At 37.2% G+C, this 10240-nt stretch overlaps 1 protein-coding gene across 1 annotated transcript; it reads right to left on the minus strand.

Annotated features, from left to right (window-relative positions):
- Positions 1926-5604, minus strand: LOC104763030 (NEDD8-activating enzyme E1 regulatory subunit AXR1). The gene is made up of 14 exons (XM_010486453.2): positions 5339-5604; positions 5048-5220; positions 4789-4952; positions 4476-4586; positions 4290-4369; positions 4032-4182; positions 3847-3940; positions 3592-3680; positions 3347-3420; positions 3097-3259; positions 2870-2955; positions 2484-2567; positions 2223-2403; positions 1926-2096 (listed from the first exon to the last, which is right to left on the minus strand). Exons 1-14 carry the CDS (start codon positions 5431-5433, stop codon positions 2013-2015), a joined length of 1629 nt encoding a protein of 542 aa, XP_010484755.1. The 5' UTR covers positions 5434-5604; the 3' UTR covers positions 1926-2012.

Raw genomic sequence — 10240 nt, forward strand, 5'->3', positions numbered from 1 at the left:
TTTAAAAAAAAAAAAAAAAAAAACATCTTTTTTCAGTCCTAGGGAACACATACAAATTCATGCGTAACTGAAACATAAACACACACATGCATACATTTGATTAATAAAATAGTACTATCATTTTAAATTTGGTATTGTCTGGTGGACTCTAATTCTTTTCTCAACCAGATTTACGAACTCAGTGGTTGGGGAAAAACCAAAAAAAAAAAAAAAATCAATTCTAATTTCTTAACGTAATATTCCACTGTTTGCCCCAAAAGAAAAAAAAAACGTAATATTCCATCGATGGCTCTGCTCAATTGCTAATGGCATGTGAGTATTCAAGAAGTCGGTGCTATAATTTGTTTGCATAACAAACAGACGAGACTGCAATGAATTTGATTGGATCAATGTTATCTACTTTTATTTAATAATGTTCATAGCTCTGTATCATCAGATCTATCATTGATAATTTTTTATCCGGTTGATATGCTATCTTATGGGTTTTTTATGCATAATTATAAGCAAGTATTATAATTTGTGAATAGGGGTGCTGGTCAAGTATAACGTGTATGGTGTGTCACAATAGCTGTAAATCAAACCACATGGTTTTATTTCAAACATGTTTGTCTACTACTACATATACACATAACTTAAAGAATGTTATCGATATGTTGCACACATATGTTTAATCTCAAAAACAATGTCCTATAATTATAGTTTTATTAGTAGGTGTGGCAGATAAAATCTGTAACAAATTATAGCAAATTAATTTCTGTTTTACTTTTAAATGATATTCAATAAGAAGAAAAAACAGAGATTTTGTTTATACATAAGAAAGAAAAAGAAAGCAATTTTCATGTATATATCCATAAGTGAAAATAATTCAACCAATGAACAAGATCGATACAGAATTTTAGTAGTCATAAAATATTAAACAATAGTATAGTATGTTTTACGAACTTGAAATTGGGCAATCAATGAATCGGTGAGAGAGGATGGTAGAAGTTAGGTGCTTTGCTTGAAAGAGGAGACTGCCACTTTACCTAATTCAATGTCTAAGTTTGGTCTTCTTCAAGCAAACCCCTTTAAAGCTGACATCCCATTTCCATCCATCTATCTGTTTCTTGTTGTTAACTCCTCCTTTCATTACACCAAAAAAAAAAAGTAAACAAGTGAAAGGGTGTAATTAAAATCAAATGCAAAATATACATACACTTAGGTAAAAGAAAGAGAAAGGGTGTAAGTTATACTTTTACATGAATTGCCATGGTAGTGAAACCCACCGAGCTTCAATGGCCTCTATTATTCATGCATTTGCCATAACCCCACACCCATTTCTAATTGTCTTTATTTCCCCTAAATCCCCAAATTGTATTTGTGGCTCTTAACTTTTCTCTTGAAGTAGCAAATTGATGTAACTGATGTTTTATGCCCATTATCGGTCTAGACAATTTTAATATTCCATTTCGATTGATCTTATTCTTGGACCCCATTTTCTTGACTGCAACTTTTGATGTTAACATCATGGACATTCTTGTCGTTTGTATGATTTGTAGAAATCATCATCTCATTAAAAACCTTCGGCTGACTAATATGTGTAAAGTGGGCTTACTCTGGCCCATATTATGAAACTAGCTTCACCAAATCTGGTCAATGTTACACAAACAAAGCGAAGCAAGATGAAGAATGGATATGATAAAATCTCTCTCTCTCTCTCTCTCTCTCTCTCTCTCTCTCTCTCTCTCTCTCTCTCTCTCTCTCTCTCTCTCTCTCTCTCTCTCTCTCTCTCTCTCTCTCTCTCTCTCTCTCTCTCTCTCTCTCTCTCTCTCTCTCTCTCTCTCTCTCTCTCTCTCTCTCTCTCTCTCTCTCTCTCTCTCTCTCTCTCTCTCTCTCTCTCTCTCTCTCTCTCTCTCTCTCTCTCTCTCTCTCTCTCTCTCTCTCTCTCTCTCTCTCTCTCTCTCTCTCTCTCTCTCTCTCTCTCTCTCTCTCTCTCTCTCTCTGTTTCAAGCCAACGTGTAAAGAAAGATCTTCTACAATGTCAATAACTGAGACTTGTGATCAATGCCATTGAAGATGTACGTCCCCACCATCGGAACAAACTGCTTCGTGACAAGCTGCAACGAAGAAAGCGAGAGAGACGACTACAAATTAAATCATCTCGGTATGCATTGTCTATAAGCTGGTGAATTCCACATAAAACTCTTGAAATTGAAACAATAAGAAGGATCTATGAATCGAACCTTGATGACTTCTTGAGACGCGATTCCTCCAATAAAGGCAGATACGACATGAAGCTCTGAGGCACCAAACCGGCACATCTCATTGATGAGGTCATCGGGGACTACAGAGCCATTACAGCCCAAGTCGGTGAGAAGACTCGAGGCAATATTTCTTAACCGAAAAATGTCTTCATCCATTCCTCTAGCAAAGCAAAACATATTGCATGTTAATAGCCAAACAAAGAAATAAGATTGAGCTTCATGCCATAATGAGTTTCTTACCCATCAAACTGTCCAGGATTCTTGTTATTGTTGGCAGCAAATCTGTCAACAGCTCTGAGAAGAATATAAAATCCCATTGCACCACTGTGACGGTAACATTATCAGCATAAGAGCTAAACATGCAAGCATTAAAACAACTAAATCCAGAATCTATTTTGCTGCTGTGTAAGCTTAAGATGAACTAAAAGATCTGGTTAGCTCAAGTTAACTAAATGAATAACTTATACTGTAAAATATTTGCAGTTTTGCAAAATGCTCGAGCAATATTCAATCACAACATCATACTGCATGTATCAAAGAGCAACCGTTTGGTAGATATGCCATTTTTCACATCTGTTAATTTTGCACTCATATGAAAAGGGAAAATTCTGTGAAGACATTCGTACCTGTAGTCCTCGTCTGCTAAATACTTTTGAATTTCGGTTACAGAAGGATTGCTGAACTCGTCCTCTAACAAACGATATCTGCATACCTACAAAGCACGGAATGCGGTTTATGTTTTAATCAAAACAGATGTTCTGATACTCCCCCAAAAGAAAAAGCAAATACGCAACAGGCAGAACATCGACATATGAATACAAATAAAACTTGTTTCGAATGTAAGTATTCTCACTTTAAGTTTCCTTGCATTCTTGCAGAAGCTCTTGATTGTTGGTTTTGAAATGCTGCTAGGATCTCGACCGATTTTCTTTAAAATGTTTCTTACTCGTTCCTCCAGGAAAAGAAAATCAGCCTCAGCTTTGGCTAAATAAATTTTCTGCAAATTGATATAGTGTCTGCAAGGAAAAATCATACAGCTGCATTATGAATGTGAAAAATAGATTGAAGATGGATTTCAGTGCCATGAAGGCAGGTGCACTCACTCAGTTGAAGACGTCATATCTGGTATAGAGCCTTCAAGGGGTGCCTCTCCATCACCTTCGTTTGCAACAAATTCCTGCAGGTAAAATTTATGTATCAGTACTTTATGAGGTCAAATCAAAGTGAGTTGTGGTCAATGGAAACATAAGACTTATTGAATTAAAACTCTGAACAATTTAAAAACCCTGAAATTTTGCCCAACCATTTGCAATATGAGTTTTGGTAAAGTAAGTTTCAAGTGTCAAACCTTCAGAGCCGCCACCATCACCCAAAAATCCGAAGAATTTGAACTTGGTTCAGCACAACTATCATTACTAATTTTTTGAATCTCTGAACCTGGAAGAGAAAACAAATTTGGTTCAACATAAGGGACACTGTGATTTGACCTCTAATATCAACATACAGCTGAAGTACTCGACCATTAAAAAAATAAACATATGCGGCATGGAAGCACCAAATATTAAGTCAAGTTCTACCCACGCCAAACAAGATATCTACTTACTGATTCCACGAGGAGCGAAAACTTTGAAAGCGGATTCAATAGCTTCTCTGTAGTTATCTTCATCCATAGTTACCCTCTTGGACTTAACCAAATCCTTAGATTTCAACGATATAGAAATTAGAATAAGGAAGCAGAAGAAAGTAGGCTACCTAATGAATTTGCTTAGTTACAAAAAAAAACTACACCTTAAACTCTTTTTTTTCTTCTCTGGTCGAGGGAAGATTACCACCATGGGATTGAGCCCATTCATCAGCCATCTTCACAAGAATGACGACATAAGGTATGTGCTTATGTGCAGCCAGATCTGATACATTTAGATCGATGGTTTCCACAAAACTGCCGTTCAATGAATAATTATCAGATATCACTCAATCGTCCATCCACAACCACAATGTTAAAAGATGCCACACAACATAATGAGAGAGAAAACGAGAGCAGTGAACCTCCTGAGTTCAGGCCATGGATTATTCAAGCGAAGGTCGTCAAGAAAATGATCAGGTTTAGAGTCAATTATGGTGTGCTCCTGATAAAAAAAAGAATAGAACTTAGCATTTCCCCGTGGTCAATATCCAAACTGCAGGATATTATTGGCCATAAGTATAGTTATCCGACACATAATGGGTTATCACCTTTACAGAGATGCGAACAAAGCCAGCAAGCCCGTAAGAGCGAGCCAAAACCAACTTGACATTAGCTTCTCGACAGATCCTATCAAGTTTCACCATTGAATCTTCCACCAGCTACAAGAAACCAACATTGGAAAATGGGATGGAGAATGAGTTAAACAACATAGAAAAGACTAATATAGCAAAATCCCGAGGGGAACCAGGAAGGCTTTGCCTGGTGATTGACTGTAAGCAAGAATCACAACTTGGGAAAGTTGGAGCACACAAATCAATAGTATAGATTACAACTGAACAAAAAAAAAAAACAGAATAGTACCTGAGTAGCTATAACAAGAGTGAACTGGGAGAAGAAAGATGGGTTAGTTGTAATCAAAGTGTCCGGATTCTCCTCGATAAACTTAGCTTTAACAGCATCATTAAGCTCTTGGAGAAACGCACAAACAGATTTGGCTTTAGACTGGCCAACACTCTTCAAATCGACTTCACATGTCAAAAAACAAACACCAATAGTAACCTAACTAAGTCCCCGAATACCCCAGAAGGAGAACAAAAATTCATAAAAGTTAGTAGTGTACCCATGAAATTGTTTCCGAGGTCACCAAGTTGAACCTTGGATCCATCAACGACGGTGACGCTACCAACACCACCAAGGACGAGATTCTTCAAAGCTTCGGAGCCAGTAGGGCCACAATTGAGCAAACAGATACTCGCTTCTTCCAAAGCCGCTTGACCTAGCTCCCCCCATATCCTACGATTTTATTTTATTTCCAAATCAAAACCCCATAGCCACCCGATTACTTCATCAGTTCCCAAGGAGAATCGTACAAAGAGCGAGAGATATTGGAGGGAGAAAAGAGTAGTAATACCTGAGTTGACGATCGTACTTGGTTTTAGGCTCCGACATTGTTAGCTCTTCTTCGTCAACCTGTTTTCTCGGTCTCTTCACAGCTTCGCTTCTCATCTTCGTTCGTAGCTGAGACAACAATGGACGAGCGAGCGAGAGAGAAGAATTTTTTCGGCCTCCGGTGAACTCTCTCCCAAACCAAAAAAATAAAATTACAATCCGTGTTTTTTTATTTCGGACATCTCTACTGGTACGATTTTGGTTTTTGATTTGATTCCAGTTTTAATCGATTTTGGTTTTTGATTTTGATCAAATAGAAACGAAGTTTTTGGTTAGCTGTTATAGTTTTCATTTGACCAAACTCTATAATACCCTTGCAATTTATTCATCAATACCCTTTTGTGGTCTAAGTACCCTTTGACAAAGGATTGACCAACATATCTCATTTTTATCCATAACCTTTTATTTAATAAATCATAAAATTTTAAAAAGAAAAACATGTGGAACCCATCAATTTTTCTCCATCAATCGGGTTCCTTCTCTCTCCCCTCTCTCTCCCCTCTCTCTCCCGATCTCGTCCCCGCTCCCCCATTGTTGCTCCTCTCCCCCTTCCAATCGATACAAATCGAGTCCATAGAAATCGATTTGATTCCAAACGAAAGCAAAAGATTGGGATTGAAGCAAACAACAAAGCAAAGCAGAAGATTCAGGTGATATTCTTACATTTATTTACCAATGCAATTAGGGTTCTTGAGGTTCATCCTAAAGCAATTAGGATATATACCTTGAATGCTCATTCAATTTATTCTCATTTGTATTAGTGTCGAAATGGGTCGCATACTAAGTGGATTGTAACACTTCATTCGAACTGAATCGTAAAAATATTCCGAAATAAATAGTGATTTTGTGGAGTCGATGTAGTACAACTGGTAGACTAGGTATAACTGATACGGGTACAACTGGTAATAGTTTGGTACAACTTAAACGGGTACAACTGATACAATTTTGGTACAACTTGGTAATACTATTTACACGACAGAGGTTCCAATGTGAGTTTTTTATTTTATTTCAGGCACAATGAATAATAATCGTCGGATAATCATCGTTTTTGATTACGGGGGATATTATGCAACAAGGGAAAATGAACTAAGATGGATTTCAAGAGAAAAAGTTCATCAATCTCTTAGAATGGAGACATCTATTGAAGAGGTCAGTTATTCTGCATTGGTGCAGAAAATATGCAGAAAGGCGAAGGTTGATGAAACTATGACTGAGCTGAAATTGAGTTACGTTCCCGAATCAGTGCATCCTAAGAGACCGATACACATACATGATGATGATGATCTGATGTGTTATTTGGAAATGAATCCAGATCAATTCCAAGTTTTGCATGTGGAAGTCGTGAATGATGTTGAAATAAATCAGGGGGATGAGCAAAGTCGAGGGACTGTAGGTTGTTCACTTAATGAGGAGTTGATTTCAAGTAGTAGAGCGACATATGAGAACACGATGTATGAAGGTGAGCCGTCTGAACGTTTTGAGATGATGGAGAATAGTGATGGGAACATGGTTCTTTATCAAGAACAGTCTGAAGAACGAGCAATAGCAGATAACTGTGATATGATTGAAGGTTCTGAGGTCACACCAGTTGTAAATCGTGAATGGGAAGATGGTTTGGATTTGACTTTACGTCAAGAATTTGAAAGCAAGCAAGCAGTTAAAGATTTAGTTGAAAAAGCTGCACACAAGAACTGTTTTGAGTTTGTTATTGTGAAGTCGGATACTATGTTGTTTGTGGTTAAATGCTGTGAATTTAAAAGGGGTTGCAAGTGGTCTTTACGAGCTGCGAGGAATGGGAATTCAGACAGTTTCTCGGTCAGAACTTACAACAAGACGCATACGTGCTTGAGGTCAGATACAAGTACAATGAGGAGAAAAAGGAGAGGCACACCACATTTAGTTGCATCAGTTTTGCGTGAAGATTACCCATGTTTGATAGACACTCCAACTCCCAAAAATCTCATCCCTTTGGTTCAATCAAGAGTTGGTGTTAAAGTGTCTTACTCGACCGCAAATAGAGGAAAAAAACTAGCTGCATATGATCTTCGCGGTACTCCAGAGGATAGTTTTAAGTTGGTGCATTGTTATATGCACATGCTGCAGACAATGAACCCAGGTACAATTTCATTTGTTGAATTGGATGAAGCACAGAGGTTTAAGTACTTGTTCTTCGCCTTGGGAGCGTGCATTGAAGGCTTCAAAGCTATGAGAAAGGTGATCATTGTTGATGCAACAAGTATTAAAAATGTCTATGGTGGAGTACTAATCGTGGCTACAGCTCAAGATCCGGATCATCACCATTATCCGATTGCATTTGGTGTAGTTGATGGTGAGAAAGATACAAGTTGGACCTGGTTTTTCAGCAAATTGAAATCAGTTGTACCAGATTGTCCTGAACTGGTCTTCTGTTCTGATAGAAATCAAAGCCTAATCAAGTCAATAAATACGGTGTACCCGTTATCTCATCATGGGTATTGTATTTATCATTTGTCCCAGAATGTTAAATTGAGCTGCAAAAACGTGAACAGGGATTTAGTTGCGACGAAGTTCATGGTATGTGCTAAGGCTTACACAGAGCCTGAGTTTGAGAGACTCTATGCTGATTTTATCAGAAGGTATCCAGCTGCAAGTACTTATCTTGATAATCATGTAGGACAGAACAAATGGGCTCGATGTTATTTTCCAGGAGCTAGATACAACATAGACACCACTAATACGGTTGAATCTATCAATGGTGTCTTTCGATTTGCAAGGGCATACCCGTTATTACCAATGATTGATGCGATTGTTAGTAAAGTGGCTGAATGGTTTAACAAATACAGGAAGATATCCTTAGAGACTCCAAAAGAGCAGAAACTAGTCCCTTTTGTTGAGACACTGATGCACACAAGGTGTTCTGAAGCAAAGCTCTTACCAGTGACTGAACTAAACAGCTATTTTCTGGAATACAGCGTGACTGGAGTTGATGGTAGTAGTTATGTGGTTGATCTGAGAAGGAAAACGTGCTACTGTAAACAATTTGATATTGACAGATATCCGTGTGTGCATGCAATTGCTGCTGCGATGGAAGCAGCAAGGAACGCCGGTAATGAGATCCAACTGCATGACTTGTGCAGTAAGTACTATTGGATGGAGCAGTGGGCATTGGGGTATTCGAGGACGATATATCCAGTTCCTATCATGTCTATGTGGATGGTCCCTGACGATGTACGTGCTAAGATTGTTCTTCCTAAGTTTTATGTCACAAAAAAAGGAAGAAAACCAACAAAAAGGATTCCATCAGCCAGAGAACATGGACGCAGGAAGAAGAAGAAAAATTCGAGTAAGAGCTGGTTTGATAGTGAGGGTTCTCGANTCTCGGACTTAGTTTCTTATTTGGAGAACTTAGTAAAACTTGTTTTTTCCTCGGTACAACTATTGTCATTTGTGTGTGTTTGTTTTTTGTGGATTATCTTGATAGACATGTTTGCTTATCCTTATGGGAAAACTTATTTCAGTTAAATTGTGATTATCTTCCTTAGGTTAGTTGAAAAAAATAATTATATATATTATTTATAATTAAAAATTGTAATTAAAATTTTATTATTAAAAATAATTAAAAAAATCAAAATAACTATATTATTATTTATAAAATTTCAAATAAAAATAAATATGATATTTGTTAACAACAAAAATATTATATAACTAATTGAAAGAAAGAATTGTCATAACAATTTTCATCATATTCAAGATTTACCATGAAACACCATATACTTTAAGGGTTCATTTATCGTTGTAAACCACATATAATTACAAAAGTTTAGGAAATTATCTTTTCAAACATATGATCGCATGAACATGTGTAAATGTATCTCAATTAACCGTAAACCATGTGTGCAACTAAAATTATTGGGTTTTGACATGGTATAACTAAAAACAATAAAAAATTCGGAATTGTACAACTTGTCAAGATCGGTACAATCTGAAAACTTGGAACAACTAGTGCATTTTGGCGGCTACACATGTGTAAATTGGCGGCTACACGTGTGTAAATTGGCGGCTACACGTGTTTTTTATGTGTCCCAAACAAAATTTCAATTTTTGAAAAATTAAAATTGGAGCCAAGTATGCTAGGGCGGGTTTAGGCACGATTTTGCGATTTCTGGGTCAAAAAAAAAAAATCATTTCTCTCCCTCTCTTGCGATTTCTGGGTTCCTACAAAAAAAAATTCCTCTCTCCCGATTTCTGGGTTTTCGTTTTCGATTTCTGGGTTCATACAAAATCTTCTCTCCCGATTTCGATTTCCCCTCTCCCGATCTCCCGATTTCGATTCCCAAACTCCTCTCTTTCCTAGTTAGGGTTTGCGATTTCTGGGTCATCTCAAATCTTGAAATGAGCTACGATTCTGGAGCATCGAGGACCTCATGTGGCAATTCCTCTAATCGAGTAAGGTTTCCAGGCATCCAAAAAAAATGTCATTGTGGTTCGGCAGTAGTTGAGATAATCTCTCACTCGATCTCAAACCCTTGTCGTCGCTACTACTGTTGTGCGTATGCAGCACAAAGAAATGTAAATATATTTTAATATTCGTTGATTATCTATTACATTTATTTACCAATTTCTGTCTTATATGTAGCTTGTCAACGACACACATGTATTTAAATGGGTTGATGAGGCATTGGTGGATGAAGTACAACAATTAGATTTTCAAGTGGGTGTCCTCGAAGAAGAAGTTAGACAGCTGAAGATGGATAGGAGCAGAGATATGAAGAAAATTAAGCAGATCTGTTTTCTCGTTTTTTTTGGATGTCTTCTTGTGGTATGTCTCGGAAGATGGTACAACTAAGTAGAACTTGTTCTTGGAAGATGGTACAACTACGTAGTA

Source organism: Camelina sativa, chromosome 3 (assembly GCF_000633955.1).
Source record: "Camelina sativa cultivar DH55 chromosome 3, Cs, whole genome shotgun sequence".
NCBI classification, from domain to species: Eukaryota; Viridiplantae; Streptophyta; class Magnoliopsida; order Brassicales; family Brassicaceae; genus Camelina; species Camelina sativa.

Coding starts and splice junctions, on each gene's coding strand:
- LOC104763030 (XM_010486453.2), bottom strand. CDS start 5,433: ATGAGAAGCGAAGCTGTGAAGAGACCGAGAAAACAGGTTGACGAAGAA. Junction 4,370..4,475: donor TTGTTCGCATCTCTGTAAAG/GTGATAACCCAT, acceptor TTTTTTTATCAG/GAGCACACCATAATTGACTC. Junction 3,260..3,346: donor GATATGACGTCTTCAACTGA/GTGAGTGCACCT, acceptor TTTTCCTTGCAG/ACACTATATCAATTTGCAGA.